The 22,654-nt window shown below is 51.8% G+C and overlaps 1 protein-coding gene across 3 annotated transcripts in view; it reads left to right on the top strand.

The window, feature by feature from the left end:
* The first annotated feature begins 5,405 nt into the window (after positions 1-5,405).
* VAV2 (vav guanine nucleotide exchange factor 2) overlaps positions 5,406-22,654 on the top strand; it is a 155,724-nt gene continuing 138,475 nt past the window's right edge. For all 3 annotated transcript variants that reach the window (XR_013975315.1, XM_080927506.1, XM_080927505.1), the window contains exon 1: positions 5,406-6,108. Coding sequence is in view for 2 of the 3 variants with exons in the window: in XM_080927506.1 (XP_080783632.1) it covers positions 5,905-6,108 (204 nt within the window). In the remaining variant the exon portion in view is untranslated. The remainder of the gene's footprint in view (positions 6,109-22,654) is intronic.

The raw sequence follows: 22,654 nt of genomic DNA, 5'->3' as shown, positions 1-22,654 counted from the left end.
CTGACGACTCCTCGGCTTGAGGAGACACATATTCCCCAGACAGCAGTCAACCCTCTGCTCCGTTTAATTAATTTAGAAATCGATACTAAATTCTGTTTTTGGCAAACTTCTAAGTGTATTTAAAACAGCTTGAGCATGAATATTTTTTTTTCAACTGTGAGTTTTATGAAACCTAAATATATTTAGATCAGACACTTCCCTGGGAATGCAGGGTTCGGATAGAATGCTGCATATGTAAAACATACTCAGTGTTTGGAAGATAAGAGGAGGATGGAAAGTCTTTTAGTAAGTTTTAATGCTGATTAGATATCAGGATGACAGACTCAGACATGTTGGATTACACTGTGTGTCATTAAGGCTCACAATGAATTAGTTGCTTACTGGTCAGCCATGGAAAGGGACAAAGAACCTTCCGAGAACATGAGTCGCAGAAACAAACGTCAGCCATGTTCAGGGTGAAAACAAACAAACAAAAAAAAGGCACAAAAAGCCACAGGTGGTGTGGCTCCAACTGTATGAAGTAGCCATGGTAAATATACCCAAAGCAGATTCAAAGGTGGCTGTCGGAGGAGCTGCAGAGGTGGCTCAGGGCCTAAGAGCACTGACTGTTCTTCCAGAGGACCTGGGTTAAAACCCCTCCACCCACAAAGCAGTGCACAACAGTCTGGACTTCCAGCTCCAGGGAATCTGGCGCATTCAAACATGCAGGTAAAACACCAATGAACATTAACAAAAAATCTGTTTTTGACAAAAGGTGGGGGGTTGCTAGAGCAATAGGTGGGTAGAGGTTGGGGGCTACATTTAAGGGATAGAAAGTCTCTTGTTGGGGGACATACTTGTTGGGACATTTGTTTGTGTCCTGTTAGGGAGGTGTTGGAGCAGGTGCAGTTGGCACATTCCTTTGGCTGTGCTGACCACAGGGTGAGATGCCTGGAGGACAGCGGAAGGACCCAGGACACGAGACCCTCCTCTGGGCTCGGAAGGAGGGTTCAGGCTCTGACGAGGGTGGGAAGCCATACAGCTGTGCGCCACCTCTGTGTTCTTCACGCCTTGGGTATCAACTTCTTTTTACTAAGAGCCAACATTTCCAGCCACCAGTATGTGGTCAGTTGAGTCTGTGTGGGAACATGCTTAGTACCTGTTACAGACATGCCTGCTATTATTGTTCTTTATATTGTACTGCATATAATACAACATATTATATTATACAATATACAACCAAGTGGAGTTCGACTGAGCCCTTCCATTTATCTAGGATCCAGATGGCTGTGGCTCTGTGATACCGGCTCCTGTGGAAAACAAGCTTGACATGTCTGCCTCTCAGCCTCACTGACCTGGACCTAGTACTGTCTAAGACTGTGCTCACCTGGCCCCAAGAAGCCTCTAAAGCCTCAAGACAGGCCTCAGGGGACACTGTCCTCAGGTTCTGCACAGTCATCGGCAGGTGTCCAAGCTGCGGCTGTGTCACTGCAAGATTCCAGAGACCTCGGTGGAGGGTCAGTCTCTAGACTGTGGCCTTTGGCTTAAAGTTGACGTTGAAGCAACTGTCAGTGAAACATCTACATTTTGTCTTTTCAAAGGAAAAGCATGAGAGCCCACCCCCATCATCCAGCCAGGCGTGTTCCGTGTCTAGGGCGGGCCAGATGGTCTCTTCCTACACCTATAATTGCCTGGGGAATTATGACAGCTGAATTTGCCTGATGGAGCTCCAAATGGAATTTGCAAAATGCGTGTTCATGTGGGTTGGATGTGAGAATAAATCCCTCACCCGGCCAAAACATTCACTTCCCCTTCTCCAGAAACAAAGCCAGTATAGACTAGTTGGTGGGATGTGTGGCTGGATGCAGGTATAGGTGGATGGATCGGAGTGGGGGCAGGGAAGGATGGACAGGTGGGAGGCTGGCCTGAGCCATGGGAAGGCTGAGCAGGGGATGTAGGGTTAAGTAGATCAAAGGCTAAGTGGACAGAGGGCCAGGTAGATGGATTGAGGGACCAGTAAAAGGATATAAAAAGAGGTTCAGGGCTGGTGAGGAAGTGAACGGAAAGTTGGGTGGTAGAGAAAAGGGAGGCCAACGCTGGTTTTCCTTTGATCAAGAAGCCTTGCTGGTCCCTGCCGGGAGAGCCTGTCCATGGCGGCCTTGATGAAAAGCACAGAGAACATGCAGTGTGTCTGCGTGTTTGTTGGGGATGCATGAACCAATCATCAAAATGACTGGTCTGGCTGGAGAGGCCCTCAGTTTCTTGGACATTCCAGTGTCTGTGGAAGCTTCCGCTGAGGCAGCTGTTATCCAAAGCACTGTGTGCTTAGAGGCACTTGCGATCTGGTCAGGGACCAGTCCTGGTACTGCCCAGAGAGTAGTGACACTGCGGGGGTGGCTGGGAAGGATCCTGCAGAAGCCCAGAAGGGCAGAGACATGGTGCGTTCCATGTTTCTCTTGTGTTGACACCTAAGCTTTATGGTCAGCCTAGAGTAAATGCAAACAGCTCTCTCTGCTGGGGGCACTGGGGAAAATGGACTCCACATTGAGATCCTGGTTTTCTTGCTAGTGTGATGGTTTGTATATGCTTGGCCCAGGGAGTGGCATTATTAAGAAGTGTGGCCTTGTTGGAGTAGGTGTGTCACTGTGGGTGTGGGCTTAAGGCCTTATCATAGCTGCCTGGAAGTTAGTCTTCCACTAGCTGCCTTCAGAACAAGGTGTAGGACTCTCAGCTCCCCCTGCACCATGCCTGCCTGGATGCTGCCAGGCTCCTGCCTCTGATAATGAACTGAACCTCTGAACCTGTAAGCCAGCCCTCAGTTAAATGTTATCCTTATAGGAGTTGCCTTGGTCATGGTGTCTGCTCACAGCAGTAAAACCCTAACTGAGACAGCTAGCCAGAGCCTTGTCCATGTCCCTCTCTGGGGGAAGAATTCTAGGCAAAAAGCCAGGAGTGGCGCAGAAGATGCAGCGAGGAAAAGAAGCTGTGCCATAGGAGGTTTGCTTGGCAGAGATTCGCCATTTTGTTTCTTTCCTTATCTCCTTTAAGACGGTGGTTCTCAACCTTTTTAATGCTGTGACTCTTTAATACAAACGTGTTTCATACAACCTTGTGTTGTGCTGACCTCCAGCCGTGGCATTACTTTTTATTGCAATTGTATCACGTTACAGGCCCTGTTAGTATTTACTCTTATGCAGATCTATGATGAAAAGGAGCGGGCTGGAGAGATGGCTCAGTGGTAGAGCCCTGACTGCTCTTCCAGAGGTCCTGAGTTCAAATTCCAGCAGCCACATGGTGGCTCACAACCATCAGCAAAGGGATCTGGTGCCCTCTTCTGGTGTGTCTGAAGACAGTGACAGTGTACTTATATATAATAAATAAATCTTAAAATAAAAGACTCTTCAAGAAGACTTGCGACCCCTTTCCAGGTTTATCTTTCCTTGAAGTCTCATGCACGGTTAGTTCGAAGCCCACTCTCCACATCCTGAGCATGTGACTGGGATTGACAGTCCCTACGGCAGGGTTTCATCTGCTCAGTTCACCTCAGAGCTAGTTAGTCCCCGGTATTCAGCACAAGTGCCTTTCAGTGGAGCTCATCTCCAAAGTGGGGAAGTACTCTTGTCTCCTGGAAACTTCCAGAAGGCAATCCTGGCCACCAGTTCTGGGCTGAGAGAATGGGGTGGGGTGGGATACTGAGGAGAAGCGTCCCCTTTACCAGCCCTCTGAGCTACGCATGGGCAACAGACATCTGGAATACTTCCCACCCAGCTTTGCTTCATTCATTCTCATTCATTATTTTCCTGCAGGTCTCTACCAAGTCCACGGGATGAGTGATGTCCCCATTAGCCAGATAAGGAATTGGGTACCAGAGAGTTCCCCTGGGCCAGGAGACCTGGATCTTCTGACTTGGAAGACTGACCTGCTAATTCCAAGCTCTGCACCACAGCCCCTCAAAGACAGATCCCCCCTCCCTTTTGGGAGCTAGTGCCATTGCTTTCAAGACCACCAGGGGGCAGCAGATAAACACTTGCTAGAATGGCAAAACTAGTCCGTCCCAGACCTGGTCTGGTCTTAGTGAGTTTCTGATGGCAGGAAGGTTGAGGGAGGGTTGGGAGTACAGAAGCTTCTTTTCTGAGGGAGCTTCCTGGGTACCGACACCAAGGCGTGAATACAGCAGCACTAGGAGGGTGCTTTGCTTTCAGCTTTGCAATATCCTTTCCTTCCTTCCCGCCCCCCCCCCCCCATGGTGCAGGGTGTTGAACGACTCTTAGGGAGATGCTGGAGGGTTCTGCCTGTAGCCCTGTGCTTTGGATGATTTAACCCCCTTTCTCTGCAGGAGGGCCTTCTCCTCAGGGTATTCAGAGGTGAAGTGCAGGCTCTGAATCTGAAGACTCACCTGTCGTTGAGCCTGACTCCATCTGGCTCCTCTCCTGATCTCTAGGATTAGGTTTCATGCTTCCTCCTTAGGTGGGGAAGGGGTGAGCGGACTTCCTGCAGAGAGGCCTTTCTGGGAGGTACTTCCCTGGGTGCAGGGAACAGACTTTGTGTGTGCGTTGAGGTAGGGCCTGTTATCCTTCCCTGGACCAGGTAAACTGGGAGAGGCAGGGGTCGACACAACGCTGCCTAGCCCACAAAAGCTCCACTCTGGGAAACTGGTCACTCTCCTTTCTTCCGGCTTCCTTTCATGACACCAGTCTCAGAGAAGGCTTGGCTTTGTGGGGTTTCCTTTGCCAAGAACCTACAGCTCCTGATAAACAGTCCGGAGCAAACTAACTTCAATTGCAAAATTAGTTTTTATGCCTTTAAAGTCCCTCCCACTGTCACAATATCCTCAGGACACAACACTGTCTATTCCTTCAGCTCCTCCCACTAGACTGCCTGTGACCATAAGTGAGGGATATTTTTTTCTCTCTCTCTCCGTTATCGTCGAGGCGGAGTGTCATGCTGACCCTGGCAAGGGCAGAGGACTGGAAGTAAGAACTCTGGAAGACCCGAGCCCATTAAGCAGACTGATGCAGCCACAGGGGCGTTGGGTGTGTAGGTCAACTTGGTACGCTTTCCGGGATATGTCTTTGCCAAAAAACTCTGCAAGGGCACCCGGCTTTACAGCGGCCGCCTTCTAGTATCTTCTGGGGTGCGGCGGCCTCATCGCACCGCAAGAAAGACTTCCAGCTTCCACGTGCACCTAGGGGAAAGTCGCGGGCGGGGAGCCTGCGCAGGAGCCCCGCCTCCCTCAACTTTCGCTGGCGGCCCGGGGGCAGGAAGTGGGAGGACGGTTTGGAGGCGGTGCTTGGGTCGCCGGGGAGGTGCCGGGTGAAGGTGCCAGCTCCGCCCCCGGCCCCGCCCGGCCGTGGCCGCGCCCCCTGCACCCCCGGCGCCTTGGAGCCGCGGAGCCTCGGTGTCCCAGTGCCCCGCGAGTAGGGTAGAGCCCGCGGGCCGGGCGAACAAAGCGACGGTGGAGCGAGCAGCTCAGGCGCCGGACGCAGGGAGCGAGCGACCCGCTGCGCCTTTGTTTCGGGTGGGGCAGGAGCGGCGGCCAGAGCGGGGCGCCCGGGGCGCAGAATGCGGCGCCCAGAGGGGCGGATCGAGGAGCGCTGCGGCAGCAGGAGGCGTGGAGCCCCGGCCGGAGCCCGAGCGGACTTGTGTGTGTGAAGGGGGGACCCGGCACGCTGCCCCGCGAGCGCCTTGTAGCCGCACGTGGGCGGGAGCGGCGGCCCGCTAGTAGCCCGAGGAGAAGAAGGAAGAGGAGGGCCGTGTGGCCGCGCAGCGGGGACCCGGGGCCGCCTGCGCGAAGCCCCGCCCCGGCGGCCGAGCCCCGCGCGGGCGGGCGGGATGCCCCGCGGTCACCGTACTTTGGCCGGAGCGCTGCCCTGAGCCAGCTGGCCTGGGGGCCGCGGCGGCGAACGCACGGGCGCCGCGGGCGCCATGGAGCAGTGGCGGCAATGCGGCCGCTGGCTCATCGATTGCAAGGTCCTGCCGCCCAACCACCGCGTCGTGTGGCCCTCGGCGGTGGTCTTCGACCTGGCGCAGGCGCTGCGCGACGGCGTCCTTCTGTGCCAGCTGCTGCACAACCTCTCCCCCGGCTCCATCGACCTTAAGGACATCAACTTCCGGCCGCAGATGTCCCAGGTGAGGGTCCCAGCACTGCAGGAGGGGATCGGGTGTGCGACCTGAGGGGCGCAGTGACTGGAGCACGGGCCGCGAGAGGCCCAGGTTCTCTGGCCGGAGCGGCTGGCTCCGGGGTCAGAGCAGAGCAGGGGACGTTCTGGTCTCCGCTTCCCGCTCTAGAGAGCGGCGGTCCCCGAAGGCGCGAAGTTGGCTAAAGTCCCCCCAAGCCTAGGGCGCGCCACCCCCGCCGCGGGGATCGTTTGTGTGCTCCGGCTTCCCAGTCAGTCTACGGCTGCTTGGTGGAGGGCGACTCCAGCCTCGGCGTGGCGCCCAGCACTGCAGTCTCGCGCCCAGGCCCGGGTCCCCGAGTGTCCCTTCCAACCCGGTGCGTGCCACGCCAGGGGCCGCGTCCTCGGGCTGCGCGCCGAGCGGCCGGACCCCGAGGAGGATGAGTTGGAGCCGGTAGAGGATGAGATGGAGTCCTGGCTACGTTGACCCGCAGCTCGGAAGAGGGGCCGGGCAGGGTGCTCTGGCCGAAGGGAACTGGAGGGCCGGGCACCGCCCCCTCTCCGGCCTGCGCCTCCTCCCGGACCCCAGCCCTGGAATAGCTGCTTCGGGGGCCTTCCCGGAGGGCTTCTGGGATGGGTTCCCCTTCGCCTCCTCACCGCCCCATTTCGGTGGTCGCTCCAGTGTGGTCTTTGTGGAGGCCGAGGCACGCGTGTGGCCGCAGGGCAGGGCAGGGCAGGGCAGGAAAATGTCCGCTCTGCTGGCTGAAGCTGCTTTTCTTGGCCCCTGGAAGGGAACTTGGCTGAGAGAGTTAAGCAAATTCGAGGCATGTGGCCCGCCCTTCGGGGGTCCTGGATCCCCCGCCCGATCTCTCTTTAAAGGGATCTGGGAGGCGGAGAGAAGAGTTAGGCAGCTCTAGTTCAGCCGGGTACTGTCCAGGTGCGACCCGCCCACTTCGAAACTCCTAGTGGACGCCGGGAATTCTCTTCTAGGACTGTGGGAAACGCGGAGACTCTGAGAGTCCCTAATACTAATATTTTGGCGGGTTTCACCCCTCCCCCCAAAGCCTCTGCCCTTTGGCTGTGTCTGCCTTTCCAAAGAGATGAGGCCTGCCGTTTCCCGTTTGACAAAGGAGAGCCCCTGGAGGGAAAGAGAGGGGGTTGTCCTCCTACTTGATAGCAATACCCCAGCAGCCCAGAGAGCCAGAGAAGGAGCCTTCAGAGTCTCTCTTGAAGCTGGAGTCCTGCAAGATCTGAGTGACAGCGTGCCCAAGTGGCACGCTTAAATGATTGCTGTAGGGAGGACTTTCACAGATCTGGAAGTGTGACCCTCCTCCCCAAAGTTGGGGCTGGGAGGCTGCGGAGGGGACATTTTCTACACATGGCTGGGTCTTAACTCCTCTTCTCCCCGTGGGCCTTCACTGAACCAGAGGCTCAAATGGCTTCTGGCAGGTTCTGTTGCTGGGCCTGGAGGCTTTGGCCTGACCTGGGATTGGGGTGGGTGGGGTTAAGAGGGTGAGGCTGGTTGGCAGGGATATTGGGAGGAGCTGGTCCCTGTGTTTTGGTCTGGGTGGGATGAAGGGCTTGGGCAGGTTTCAGGACTCAACCCCTGGGACCTGAAAACTTCTAGGTTTTACCAGCTGGGGCTTACTGACACGCAGAAGGTCTGTGTTCTCTTCTTGCTTGTCATCTTGTGTAGGTTGTTCTGTCCCATGGTCTTTACAAAGCAGGTGTTCACCGAACCTCATGGCCCATGTGTATAAGGAAGGAAGTAACGGTTGTTACCAGAGCTGTGCAGGGTCTGGGGAGAGACTTCTTTTCTCTCTAGGTGCTTGGTCTAGGTTACAGAAAGCTCACAATTCTAATGTGGGGGGAGGTGGAGTCACCTTGGTTTGTGGTGACCAGAACACAGAGGAAATCACAACTGCCCTTTCTTGGGCTGACTTGGGCCAGGCACAATTTGTGGTGTGCCCCCTCTGATCTGTAGGTGACAGTTAGTGTAGAGAGTTCCACAGATGTGCCCTAGATTGGCCCAGATCGCCCGGCAGTAAGTGGCTTAAACTAGCTTGCGTGTGGACATTTTTCTAAAGTGATGGTGAATTCAGAGAACTGCCCCGTAGTCTTGCTTACTTCTCTGGGCTTTCCCCGGGACCTGTGTGTGGGCTTTCTGGGGTGGCAGTGGGAACATGTCTGGTTTCCCTAGACACCCGGATCCTTTTCAAGGAGTCAGCTGGGCCATTTGGCAAGGAATGAGAGACCGTTTTCTTTGTCCCTGTTTGTCATGTGCTAGAACATGTCCAGCTCACTGGTCTCTGGTGTCCCCTGATTCTCTATGAGGCCATATGGCTTCCTGGTAAACCTTCAGGACTCAGAGGTTCCCTCCCATCTTGAGCTATCTCAACTGGGCTATTGGTTCTGGGGGACTGTAATGGAAAAACATTGTTTTGAGACAGGGTCTGACTGGATAGAACTTGCTACATAGACCAGGCTGACCTGGAATTCTCAAAGACCTGCCTGTCTCTACGTCCCAAGTGCTGAGATTAAAAGGATGTACCACTATACCAGGCCTGGCAATAGGCATTTATTAGGCATGTGTTGGGTCCTGATGGTCATGGAGATATACTGGCTACCTGTTTTGTTGTGTGCCCTCTTGAATGGGCAGGATAGAATGTACCTTGTACTCAAATGCCTGGAAGTCACTTTGGGTTTAATTAAGCTAACTAGGTCTACTCACTAATTACTGATCCTAAGAAGGGACCTATGGAGTTGAAGTGGCTACAGTTAAGAGTTCACAAGGGTACCATGCCAGCGGACAGTCTACACGTTCGCTCTGGGGATGCCTCTGAAAGAGGGGCCTCTTTCACTTGGCTCTGTCAAGTTTATTGCACTCTGGTGGCCTTCTCTCTTTAAGACACCAGTGGTCTGACTGCTGCAGGGACAGAGCACAGATCTCTGAATACCTGGATCACCAGGGTTTGCCTGCATGGGACATCCATGCCCTTCATGTTCCTCCTCTCCCCTGACCTCTGGCCTCCTCCTCCCCATGGTTTTTCCTCTTGTGCCCACCACCACGCTGTATTACCCACCACCTTCCAGCCTGGTTCTTTGTCAGCTGGTTTGGGGCCTCCCCTCTCTCTAGGAAGCTTCTTCTGGCTGCTCTCGTTTTCCCTGAGTCTTTTTGGGCTAACACTGCACAAGGATGATTCCCTAGTTTGTACCTCCAACACTTCTCTCGTGAATATCGCCTGCTCACCCGAACTCAGGCCTGGGGGATTTAGATCATTCATCCAGTCCAAGGGTGGTTGTGGGTCCTTAAGGATGCGAGCCTCTCCAGGCAGGACTACATCCTCTCTGGTTCCCTTCAGCCTGGCTTCCCATGCAGAGCAATGCTCTTTCCATTTTACCCGTGTTCAAGGAATAATTCCTTTGCCTCAGTTCACGTCACAGGCTGGGGAGGAGAGCAATGCTGGCCAATGTTCTCATGAAGTCTTGGCAAGCAAGGGCAGGCAGAGGATATGGACGAGATGCTTTTTGATTGAGAAAGAAGCGGTTGGATGGGTACCCAGTTCCTTGAGTGTATGTGTGGGGATTCTGTTGGAGAGGCCGAGATTCACGACACGGAATTTGGGAAGCAGAGAAAAGAAAGCTAATTGTCAGAGAAGCCAGGCAGTTTTAAAAAGACTTATTTGTGATCTTGTGTGCCTGTGTGTATGTGTGAACAATAGTACAGATACTCTGGAGTTCAGAACAGAGTATTGGAGCTGGGGTTACAACCATTTGTGAGCTGCCTGATATGGGTGCTGGAAGCCAGATTTGGGTCCTCTGGAAAAACAGCAAGTGCTGCTTAACCAGGGAGCCATCTTTCCAGCCTCGAGCCAGGCGGTTTTTACCACCCGAGAATGGCTCCAACTCTTGTATATACATACACTTTTGTGTGGACCTGGGAGCGGTAGCAGGAACTTGCTATTCCACACCCTTGATGCCCAGGCATTTCCTACAAGCAAATGTGCATTTTGTCACCACAGCGGCAAGGCACTCAGGTGTCCTAGTTAAGTGTCCTTTCCAGCAAAGGTGACCGGGGATCTTCAGCTGCTCCTCTCTACCGGAGGCCTCTCCGCAACAGTCACATTCTTCCATCTTTATGGCTAAGGTCCAGGCTCCTTGGATTTGAGTTCAGCTGATGCCTCAGGATTAGACTCAGGCTGTGCCCCTGTGGTGGGGTGTGGCATCCTGCCATCCTTTCCTTCGAATCAGAGCAGGTGGCTTGAGGCTCAGCATCGAGCGTCCACTGGGGATGTTGAGTTTAAACTCGTGACCACTGTGGAACCTAGGTTTTGGGGAGGTGCTTTGGGACTAGGTAAATACTGATTTCTCCTCTCGCTTCCCCTCTCCTCTCCTCTTTCCTCCCCACTTCTTTCTGTCTTCCCACCCAGTGTGGCTTACGTTTCCTGTTTTATTCTAATCTGCTACAGCCATTATTTACCTCGGAGCTCACATTGTCTCCGGCGACAGTGGGAACTGGTCCAGGTTGGCGTCTGCATATCTCTGGCACGTTCCCAGTCATTCCGGGAGCATCGCTGACTCGCTGGCACAAGATGTTCTAGGCTCATCTGTGTGTTCTTTTGTCCTAGCTCAGGAGTTGGCCCCTGCCTCAGTGGATGCAGTTCCATGGTAGGAGAAGGGTATGACCAGGCCAAGATGAGGAGGGGTGTGCTCACACTCCTGGAAGCTCTTAGTGCTTGCCTGAGGAACTGCATGTGAAAGCATATATGTATATGTGTGTCTGGACACGTCTGTGTATGCACATGTGTGGTGGGTGTATGTGAATGTAAGCAGTGCTGAGTTACAGCTAGATTTACACAGGACTGGAGAGATGGTTCTATGGTGCTCTTATGGCAGACCTGAGTGTGAATTCCAGCACCCATACTGGGTAACTCACAAGGGCTTACTATAATAGCTCCAGGGGACCCATCACCTTTCACCAGCCTCTGCAGGTAGTTTCACTCATGAATGTGCACACGTGCACATGGATAATAATAAAAAAAATCTTTAGATTTATGCATTCTTGGTAGTCATAACAAAAACCAACAAACATGCAACATTCATTAAAAACATTTCCGAACTCTGTCCTTTTCTTTTGGAGACACAGTCTCACTCTGTAGACCAGAGTTCCTCCTGCCTCTGTCTTCTGAGTTTATTTATTATTATTATTATGTGTGTACGTGATGTGCATGGAGGCATGCGTACCACCATATGTGTACTGAGACACCTTTGTGGGGGTGGCTCCCTCCCACCTTGACATGTGTCCAGGGATCGAACTCAGGTCACCAGGCTTGCGTTGTGAGCACTTTTACCCCCTGAGCCATCTTCCCTACTCTATCACCCTCATTTTAACGATGTATGTTACTTTGCTTATGCTGTTAGCAGAGCACCCCTGGGAGGGTGAAAGCCAGATCTTTGGGGATGTATGGATAAGACACAGGTGTGTATGCATAGAACTCAGCTTCATGCGGGGAGGGGGAGGTGTGTAGGGTGTCTGAAAGACTCCTTGGGGCATCAGTGGAGAATGTGATTCTGGGGCTGGTGTTTGTGACGCACGGGTGGCTGCGGTGTCAGGGACTTGCTGAGAGAGACTCCGGACTTATGGCAGTGTTGCCCCTAGGCCTTGGTCTGATGCCACGCAATGGATCACTGGAGCAGTAAGCGGCACCTGCTGAAGGGTGGACACTCTGGGCACTCACATGGATTGCTTGTGTGGTGTGTGTTGGTTAAAAAAAAAAACAACAAAATCCCCCCAAAACCTGGCTTGCTTGTTAGCCAGGGTGCTGCAGAGAGGAAGGCCACGCTGAAGGCCTTTGTGAAGAGCACCCTGTCCCTGCTTTGGGCCCTGGGGATGTATGCTCAGTTAGTTGGGAATGGGGAGCTATCAAGCTATGCCCTTATTTGTTGGGGACCTAAAAATGAAAGTGTTACCTATGACTGTGGTCTTTAGTTGAGTTCTTTCTTGCTTTGAGGGTTAGTAACCCAAGATGTCCCTGATCCCCTCAGAAGCCATGGGGTTTCCAGAGGACAGTTGGAAATATGATCTCTCTTGTGAAAAGAAATGTTAATTCATTTATTTATTTTATTTCTGTGTGTCTGTGATTCTTTGTGTGTGCATATGCACATGTGTGCCGATCCCTGTGGAGGTCAGAAGAGGGCACCTGATCTTCTAGAGCAGGAACTGGCTGGCCTGGACCAGTGGGTCACAAGCAGCAGCAGTGGTCTTAACCATGGAGCTGGCTCTATTTTGTGTTTGTTTTGTTTCGAGACAGGGTTTCTCCATGTCTTTCTGACTGTCCTGGAACTCACTCTGTAGACCCAGATGACCTTAAATTCAAGAGATCTGCCTGCCTCTGCCTCCTGAGTGCTGGGATTAAAAGCATGTCCCCATCCCCTGCCCCCAGCCATCTCTAACTGACCTTCCTGACCTGTCTTTTGAGGACACTCACGATGAAGCATTTGCTACCTGACCTGTACCTTTTGTTTCTGTGTCCGGGAGATGTATGTTGGTTCAGGACAGCAAACTCAGATCACAGGCAGTGAGGACTGACTGATGGTATGTGTGGCTGGCGGCTGATGTGTCAGGACCCTGTGTTAAGTGGACGAAGGACATAGTCTCTCCTCAGTCCTGACCCCCCTCACCCCCCATCAGGCCTCCTGTCTCAGATTCCTTGAAACACCTTTTCTCCCACAGGCCAGCCTGGCCATTCAGCTTTCTTCTGGAATAAGGTAACCACTGTTTTCTGTCAAGAGGTAGCTTAGAATATCTTAGGCATCGTGGGCCAAATGGCTTCTGTTCTAGCACCCCCAACCCCCACTCTGCCCTCCTAGTGGGAAATGTAGCTGTAGCTGTCTTCTGAACCGAGAGTGAGGTCGTGCTCCAGTACAATGTATTTATTGAGATAGAATTCTTTGTTTCATAATGGGTTTATTCTGATCATTAAAATAAAATATAACCTTCGCGCGCGCGCACATACACACACACACACACACACACACACAAACACACACTCACTCCTTGGTTTGTAGGATGGACAAAGCAGGCTATATAAACAGATCCAGTAGTAGGAGCCCAGCCTGGCAGTACAGCCTTGACAAATCAGTTACTTGAAATGGTGAGGCAGGAGGACCACAACCTCAAAGCCACCCTGAAACTTAGAGAGCCTCTGTCTTAAGATAGAGTGTAGGGCTAAGACTGTAGCTTAATGGTACAGGACTTGACTAATACAGAATCCTAGGGTCAGGCCCTAGGGGAAAATAGCAGCTGTGGTTCATACAAAACCAAGGGGCTGAGACTTAGGAGATCAGCATCCATACATGTGGATCTGTGAGTGCTAGGCTCTGTGGAATTCTACATCCCCCTTCTCTGCGCCTCTTCCTTGTCAACTTGACACAGCTAGAGTCCTCTGGGAGGAGGAGCCTCCATCAGATTGTCTGTAGGTAAGTCTGTAGGACATTTTTTTCTTGATTAATAATTGATGTGAGATGGGTCCAGTTGGCCCACCATGGTCAGTACCATCCCTGGGCAGGTGGTCCTGGGGTGTGCAAGAAAGCAGGCTGAGCAAGTCAAGGGGAGCATCTCAGCTTTGCTTTCAGTTCCTACCTCTGGGTTCCTGCCTTGGCTTCCCCTGATGAAGAACTATGTACACTGTGTAAGCCCAATAAACCCTTGGCTTCCCAAGCTGCTTTTCCTTGTGGTGTTTTATCCCAGCAGTACAAACCTAACAAAGATGCTTTCCTTGTGGTTTCCTGGACCCAGCTGATCCGTGCTGACCGCTCACCTGGTGGGAGGCATCGCTGTTTTCGGTCTGGCCCCATGCTCTCGCTCAGCCTCCTGTTGTTTCCTACTTCCTGGTCATTGCCCTGCAGTTTCTCCTTAGCCTTCCCCTCCCCCCTCCTGCTCAAATGCTTCCCCGGGCTCTGAATTTTGAGAAGGGCTCTTGCCCCCGCCCCCCATACTGGTTTGTCCCTGTCTGCTCTTTGCCAAAAACCCTTGCCGAGCTTGTCTAACAGGAAGTGCCGGACAAGAGCAAACTGCTGACCTGTTTTTCTCATGCTTCCTTGATGACCTGGGTCACTTAGATGTGGAAGCCGGGCTGGTGAGGGTCCTCTGCACTTAGTTTCCATACCTGAAATAGGACCACAGTCCTTGTCTCTCCACACCTCCCATCCCAGGCTCATGGCGTAGGAGGATGCTGTGGAGATATATGCCAGGAAGCAAGCTTGGCTGCCTCGGGATGCTGCCTGCCCTCTTACTGCTTACTCCTGTGCTCTCCAGATCTTTGCTGTATGTGGCAGCCACCTTCCTTTCCTGTCCCCTGGCCCTTGGCAGGTCAGGCCCTGTTAGTCATTCCCACTGGCCGGAGGAGGAGGCTCCTCTGGTCTCGTGTCCCTGGATGAACTGGGCATCCTTCCTACAATGTAGGCGCCTGAGATGACTGAGAGGCCTTCTGCCCTCTCTGTGGCTTTCTGAGCAGGGACTTCCAGTCCGCACAGGCAGGAAATGGGCACATACCACCTTTTGCTCTTAGTGTTTTAGAGTTGCACCTGGGGACTGAACCCGGATCTTCTGGAAGAGCAGCCAGTGTTCTTAACTGGTGAGCGATCTCTCTAACCCTGTTTATTTTTTGACTATCCAGATGCACTGAGCTGGGTGACTCTGGCTTTATTAATGCATGAGGGGAAGGAGAGGTGAGTGATCAGCTGAGGTCCTATAGTTGTGTTGGGGCCCAGACTTCTCACTAACCAGGGCCGGCCTTTGGCAGGGTTCTGAGGCTGGTGGGAAGCTGGGGTGCCAAGAGCCAGTAACTGAATCCGAAGGCTGCCTTAGGGATGGTCTAGCTGACTTTGTTGTGGCTACATGGCTTCCTGGCCTATCCTTCACCTGTTTCCAGATGATGGGGAGGGGACTCAACCTTATTTGCAAAGCATCTGCCTTTGGTCACTGTGTCACAGAGACAGCTCTAAATGTTGATCTGATAAATAGAGAAGCAAGCTGGCAGGAGGCTGGGGCTGGCACTTACCCATAGGACCTTCAGGCTGGCTTCTTGGCCAGGTGATGGTGGTTCACTTGCCTTCTTATGTTTCTGGGGAAGTTCTTGTTTGCAGATATTTCAGTAGCTGCACCAGCAAACAAGCAGCTTAAGTAAGATTCAGATGGGGCCTGCTGGAGAGGGTGGGCTCAGGGCAAGGTGACCTTACTGCCTTCACTGGGCTCCTGTCTGTCCATTAACATCCTTTGTGGAGTATGGCTGGTCCACATCCACTCCTTTCCCCAGGGCTGGGATCCTAGACCCCACCTACTCACACAGAGGTGACCTTATGCAGACCATGGGGGACCCACTGGCTCCATCCTGGTCCTGGCTCAGATGTTAGGGCAGGGTGTGCTTGCAGACATGTCTCTGGGTGAATTACCATCAGAGCCCTGGACCCTCTTAGCCCAAGTCTGAAACCTACCTTACCATCTCTTGCAGATCCTATGTCTTCTTGGCTGTTGGTCTTGGGCCTTTCTTTCTCAAGGGACTTTTTAGGAGCCACAGAATAGGATTTGCTTGAGGACTGATGGAGGTAGCAGAGGGAAGTCAAAGCTTCTGAGAGTGGATAGGATAGCCCTACACTCCTCGCAGAGTTGGAGTGAGATTCCTTCTAACCAGCTGCTAACAGACCCAATAGAACAGAGTCAACTCAGGACTCTTGTTTGGCATTAGTCACCCCCCTTCACCTGCAAGGCCGAACTCACCCTCAGCCTGTGATCTCCCCTGAGCACCCAGGGGCCCCCTGACTGCATAGTATCCTGTAGTTGTCACTGTCTTTGGCTCCAAAAGATAAACAAGAATAGCAATCTCCACACTGGCAAGGTGGTGACAGATCTATGCCCAGGCTTGCTTGACCTGGGGCCAGACTCGACTGAGATTTCCTGAAGTCTTCTAGTGATAGTTTCATAAGGACAGACTCAGCTACACACAGTGGTCTGTGGTCTGTGTTTGCTGCTCTTTATAGAGTTTGTCTAAGGATTAAAAGAGTTTTTACAGGGCCCCCACCTACCCTGGAGCCAACTCAAACCTGAAGCCATAAATGCCCGGCCTGGCTGCTTTTCTGTACTTTTGGTTTGGGGCAGGCGCTGACGTCCTCTTTCTTCCTCTATTTCTTTAGCCTTGGCGTTTCCAGGATCACAGAGCTTGCTCCGAGTCCCCCCACCCCTTTGCCATCTGTGCAGGGTGGGACCAGTTGCTTGCTTATCTTCTTCCATTAGCTGACCTTTAGAGACGTTGCTGCCTTTGGGGTCAGGTGTTAATTACATCAAGCCGTTCAGTGGCTGCACCAGGAGGGTTCTGAGGTAAGAGTGCTTTCCCAGGACCAGTACCCTTCGGACATTACCGCTGTCTTTTTTATCCCTGTGCCTCCCTGGCCTCCCTTCATTCCTTCATGCCTTCCTTTTAAAAGCAGTGAGGTTTTTCTGATTTTCACGCTGGAGCACACAGACAGGCACATGCAGGTGGTGTAGGCCTGTGCTGAGAGTGTGACATAGGACTTCCTTTGTTGGCTAAGGACAAGAGATGCAGGGTGTTAGACCCCCTCTGGAGTCCTGCTGCTGTGAGAAACTTTGGCTTAGGCACACCCCCTCTTTGATTCCAGAGCCTTATTCCTGCTGGCACCGCATCCCAGAGGTCTGAGGCTCACATTACTCCCTTGTTTTCTCCCTCTGTGAGGTGCAGAGGTTTGTGGTTACGTAAGAGCATGGGCCCCTGTCTCTTCACTGTAAGATGGTGATCAGTCCAAGATCACTGCATCCTGTCCTTTGGTGTAAAAGGAATGTATAATCTACCACATGACACATGTCCCCCACCCCACCCTGGGGGTGTTGTGGAAGGCCTGGTCCCTTATGTTCATTCAGCCCTGTTCTGAGACCCGCCTTCCTTTTTCCCCACGTCCCTCACTCCTCCCCTCCACTCCCTTCTTCCTATTTGTGCCCCTCTGTAGTTCTCTCCAGCAGCGGGGACAGCAGGGCTTGGGTGAAAGAAAAGCCTGCTTTTGGATCTGGCCTCTGAGCATCCATAGGTGACACATGGATCTACATGCCTGCCCAGGGCGCCTGTCTCCACCTCAGAATGTCTTGCCATTGCCTGTTTTCCATCTTCCTGAGGGTGCACAGGAGGCCTGTCTGAGGCAGGGGAGCCGTGGAGACTGGCAGGTTGCTGTGTCTGCAGACCTCAGTTTACTGCTTGCCTCAAGGGTAGGTGGTTCACCCACTCTCACCCTCCTGGGTGTTCACTTTTCACCCTCTTTAATTCCTTCATTCACGAATCTTGCTTTATCTGTTTATTTGAGGCAGTCGGCTACAGCCCAGCCAGATCTTTAAATCACTATATTGCTCAGGGTGACCTTGATCTCCTGATCCTTCCACCTCTACTTCCCAAGTACAGCGATTACTTGAATACACCACAGTGCGGGCCCTTCTTGCCTTTCTCAGGCCTTCCTTGTGGTCTGGCCCCTTCTCCCATTGGGTCTGCACCGCTGCTGAGGGGGTGGGGTGCTGGGGAATTCCATAAGATTCTCACTCTCAACCTCCAGGAGACAGCTTCCTCTTAATGCTGGCCTCCTCTATCCTCAGTTTGTCACCTGCTACTCAGTGTCCCCACCCCCACCTGTCAGGAGCAGAGAGAGGCCCCCCCCAACTTAAGGAGCCAGGGCCAGACTCCGCCTAAGAGATGAAGCAGGGTATCCTGGTGTCTCCAGTTCTGTGGCCCTGTGCTTCAGGCTTGTGAAAAGGGATTTTTTTTTTTTTTTTTTTTTTTTTTTTTTTTGTCTCCCACGTGCTTCCTAGGCAGGTAGGAGGAAGAAGTTGCTTGCCTTTCCCCAGAGCTGCTGTCTGGTGTGTGTAATTACTCTTGTGGTGAGCCGCCCTGCTCCGCCAGTGACTCTTCAGCTCTGAGCTTCGTGCTCTGGTTGACAAGTCCCCTCTTCAGCTGCTCCTAGAGGTGGGGCACGTTCCTGTGGGAGTGAGACAGCTCCAGCTGCAGCCTTCTAGGGCAAGCTCTGGCAGCGGCTGCTTTTAATAATGACGTGGCTCTTTGGGTGAATCTCAGTTTTCCCGAGATTAGTTGATGATGTAATATTCTTGTACCCCACCCTGGAGCCCAGACCTGTCCTGGCATTTTTGGGAATGTGAGCATTTGAGATGCGGTGCAGAGTTGGATGACTGGGCTGCTGGCATGCTTCTGGACCGTTTGTTTAGCAGGTGCTAAGGATGAATTGTAAGGCGTGGGTGTGGAGTGATTAAACACTTGCTGTGTATATGTACATCCTTGAGTGTGTATATACACACACACCTCACTCATAAATGCGCACTAAGGCTTGGCTGCTTTGTGCAGCGGGCTTCCTAGGAGTGAGGTTCCTTACATGAGGGTGTGTGGGCGCTGGTTGGGACTGAGTCACTGAGGACTGTGCGTTCTGCCGGCCAGTGTGATCTGCTCCCAGGCCCAGTGCCTGTCTGGGTCTCAAGGCTGGGAAGAGTCATTTGGGGGTGGGGTGTCTGCTCAGAGCCCTGTGAACCTCATTTTACTCAATAAACTGTCTATTCTGTTGATGGCAGTGGATGAGGAGCTGGCTTTGCTGTTGGGGGATGCCAGCCACTTCCTCTATTGAAAGTTAGGTGCCCAGGTGGCACAGGCAGCCATGAATGGGCCTCTCAGTGAGTGGGTTCTGAGTAGCAGGGGTGGGGTTGGGGAACCATGACAGTGGCTCAGCCATTTCTTTCTTTTATTTCTCCGAGATCTGAAGGTTTTTATTTTGTTTTATATCCTATTACTACTGACTGGTAAGTTTTACTAATATCCAAACACCATGAGCATTGTGTGGACCAAATGGCAACATTCGGATTATTTGATTTGACAAAGCCCGATATAGAAGCAAATGACAAAGTTCACCACCCTTAAGGCACATAAGGCTTCAGAGAAACCTGGACAAAAAGTCTGCTAAGGGAACCCAAAACAAAAAGACTGCTTATTCAGCTTATGTTCTAACGTTTTTGGCTTACATATGAAGATTTATGATAATTTTTTACAATGTTTAAGGCTTATCAGAATCTGGATACCTTTATACACTGTTTCATGGTCCTTTCTGAGGGACTTACCACTTTTTAAAAGCTAGAAAAAAAGATATCCCAGAAACGGATTTATAAAATAATGACCTATATATAGTGTTTGTATTTATTTTATAAATCAGTTTCTGGGACTTAATTCAGAAATGCTTAACTTACCCCAACACCAGAGGAAGTCACCCAAACTGTCACAATCTACCAAAGAATGAAGAAAAAGTATCATTTGACCTCAAGTTCTCAGTAAGCTAGAATGAACTGGCCCTTTCCGACCTCCTCCACTCTAAAGCACTCCCTTCCTTTAACCGTTTGCAAAGCTATAAGAATGCATCAGCTGTTTCTTAATCCATCTCCAAGGTTCATCCTTTCCCTTTCTCTCCCACCTGGTACCTAGCTCTGTATGGCTCCTAGTCCCCAAGAATGAATCATCCCAGGTTGCATGAGAAATGGTCAGCCTGGGCAGGCTAGTGCACCCCACAGCTTCTGCCCCAAGCAGAGAGGTTCTAGCCTGCAGTCTAGACTGTCTACAGCTTAGTCGTCTGGTTCTTGGAGTGTAGGCTGGTCTCTGGGTTTCTTCCTTATGGGTGGGCAGCTGGGTCGATCAGCCAGCCAAATAGTGCCTCATGATGGGGGGCAGAGCCCAGGGGCTAGCCTCTGTACAGTCCTTGGGAGATGCCTGCTATGTGTCTGCCCCTGGCAGTTCTGGGGATTGCCAAGATGGGTCTAATTAGTCACTGAATGGTCCTGAGGTGGATCCAGCACAGGATGTTCTCTCTGCCTCACAGAGGCTCATTGGAGTACAGTGAGGTTTGAAAAGCTTTGGGAACTGAGGCTGAGCCCGAGAACCTGTCTTGAGTTTACCATCAGAAGAATGGAAGGCTGAAATTGGCCTCATACACACCCTGAAGACTTGGTGCGGGGTGAGCTCTGGGAGGCTTTTCTGCCTCCCAAGATGATCCTTTGTTGCCATCCATAATTCATGTGTTGGCTCTCTCTCTCTCTCTCTCTCTCTCTCTCTCTCTCTCTCTCTCTCTTTCTCTCAACTCATGTGCATAATAAAACTTTTTTTCCCCTTAAAAAAAAGGAAGATAGAATATCTACACACCACTCCCTCCCTCCTCTTCATGCAAATAAACCCTGGGAGAAATTGGCCTGTCATCTCCTTGGGTGTATTTTGTGGTAATTTAGCTGCTTAAATGAAACATCTGTTAGCCTGCAAGGCCCAGGGAGAGCCAGGCTCTAGATTAGAGAAGAGCAGGGAAGTCATTTGTGTTTACTGTTCCTGAGGAGGGGCTTACAGGCAGTGGGGTGGGGGTGGAACTGACACCCAGAGGCCATGGTGCAGGAGGGGGTGGGGAGAGCTAGAACGTTTGCACTCGGCCCCTTGGGTCCCTGAGGACAAGGGCCCACTTCCTCTGTGCAGCTGGGTCAGAACTGGGGTGGGACTCTGGGAAGAAGCTGCTCCTGTCTCTGCAGCTTCATGTGGGCCTAAGAGACTCTTACATGCAGGCAGAATCCTGAGGGGCTTGTTGTCCCCTGGACTGTGAGCTTAGACCTGGGCCCACTGTGGACCTGGGCCTGTGTGCTTGTGGACAAGGTTCCTACCTACCTCAGGTCTTAGCTGCTGTGTCTATAGGAAGGGGGCTCCAATGGGACTAGGTAAGCGTCCCCAGGCTCCCAGTAAGTAATCTGTGTGCGTGGTTGTTTCCCACCCCAGGCTTTGGGAACTGTCTCCCTATCTATCTATCTATCTATCTATCTATCTATCTATCTATCTATCTATCTATCTACTATCTCCATATATATTTAGATACCTGCACCCCATGAGCACCCAAGGTACGTGTGTGTGTGTGTGTGTGTATACATATATATATATATGCATATATATATATACACACATACATACATATATATATACACATACATATATACATACATTTTTTTGGATGTGTGTGTGAGAGAGAGAGACTAGGCAGTAATTTTCACAAGTACCTTGCTGTGTAGTATAGTGGGGGGAGTGGCACGCTTCTCTCTTGGGCACAGATGGACCCTTGATGCCAGTTTGAGGTGGGTGAGAGCTCATCTTTACTTCGAGGGTCCTGTAGGTTCTGGAGGCAGAAGGAGGAAACACTGGCATGACCTCTCAAGTGAATAGTTGGGAAGAAGCCCAGGGCTCTAGGAGCTGAGCCCTGGCTGCAGACCACCCTGTATTCAGGGGAGACGACAGGAATTCCAAGCCACTGCCTTGAAGGATTCATGGCAGTGAGTGGGTGGTCATGTGGGTGGTTTTATCCTTGGGAGGGTCATGAGAAGAGATAGAAAGAATGTGTTATGTTCAGATTTGGTTCTAGAAAGTTCTTTTGGGGATTGGCCGTTACGGTATGAGACAGCTGTGGGTGTGTGATAGGTGGGCAGTGGGTAAAAGCAGGGGGTGTGAGGAACAGGCTATGAAGGAGTTGGTAAGGGCTGGTGGCCTTGGCAGCAACTGGACATGAACAATAAAGACGTTTCCTGGTGTGGGGCCTGGACAGTGCCATGAATGCTCGGCTGGGTTTTGTTCTTGGATAAAATTCTGCTGCTGGTTGAGGGGACAGAGAAGGTCCAAGGTCTCCCAGGGGCTGGAGTGTGTGTGTGTGTGTGTGTGTGTGTGTGTGTGTGTGTGTGTGTATGCAGAGGCCAAACGTCAATAGTGTGTTTCTCAGTTAATCCATGGAGCCACAGAGAGACAGAGCCATTTTTTTTTCTTTTTCTTTTTTTCTTTTTTGGATACAGGTTTCTCTGGCTGGGTAAGTTAGCTCATTGGGTGCAGATATTTAATGACTTCCTGGGACCCACATGATGGAAGGAAAGAACCTATTCCCATAAATCATTACCGACCTCCATCCATGCACCCTAACTCACATGGGCCAGGGCACATACACACAGAACAAATTTTTAAAAATGGGGGGAAAAAGAGGAAAAGAAACATGGCCTTTTACCTCACCTGGGAGCTTCCTGTCTCTGCCTTCCAGTCCTAGGATTATAAGTGTACACATCACTACCATAATTAAAAGCTATATTTGTTTTTGAGACTGGGTCTTACTGTGCAGTCTTATCTGGCCCAGAACTAGTTTTGTAGATGAGAACAACCTCAGGTTCAGAGATCCACCTGCCTCTGCCTCCTCACTGCTGGGATGAAAGTGGTGAGCTGCCCCACTGGACAATTAAACATGTGCCTATGTGCACACAGTGCCCGGTTGTGCCTGTGGAGGCCGGAGGATGACATCAGGTGTTCCACTCTGGTACTCTTAGTCCTTTGAGACAGGGTCTCTCGCTGAACCTGGAGTTAGAGGCTGGTGGCCAGCAAGCCTGGCAGCTCTCATGTTTCCCTCCTGTCCGGTGCTGGGGTTTCAAGGCCACACTTGGCTTTATTGGATGCTGGAGA

Source organism: Micromys minutus (assembly GCF_963924665.1).
Source record: "Micromys minutus genome assembly, chromosome: 13".
In the NCBI taxonomy this organism is placed as follows: domain Eukaryota; kingdom Metazoa; phylum Chordata; class Mammalia; order Rodentia; family Muridae; genus Micromys; species Micromys minutus.
This window is presented reverse-complemented; position numbering and strand designations above follow the sequence as displayed.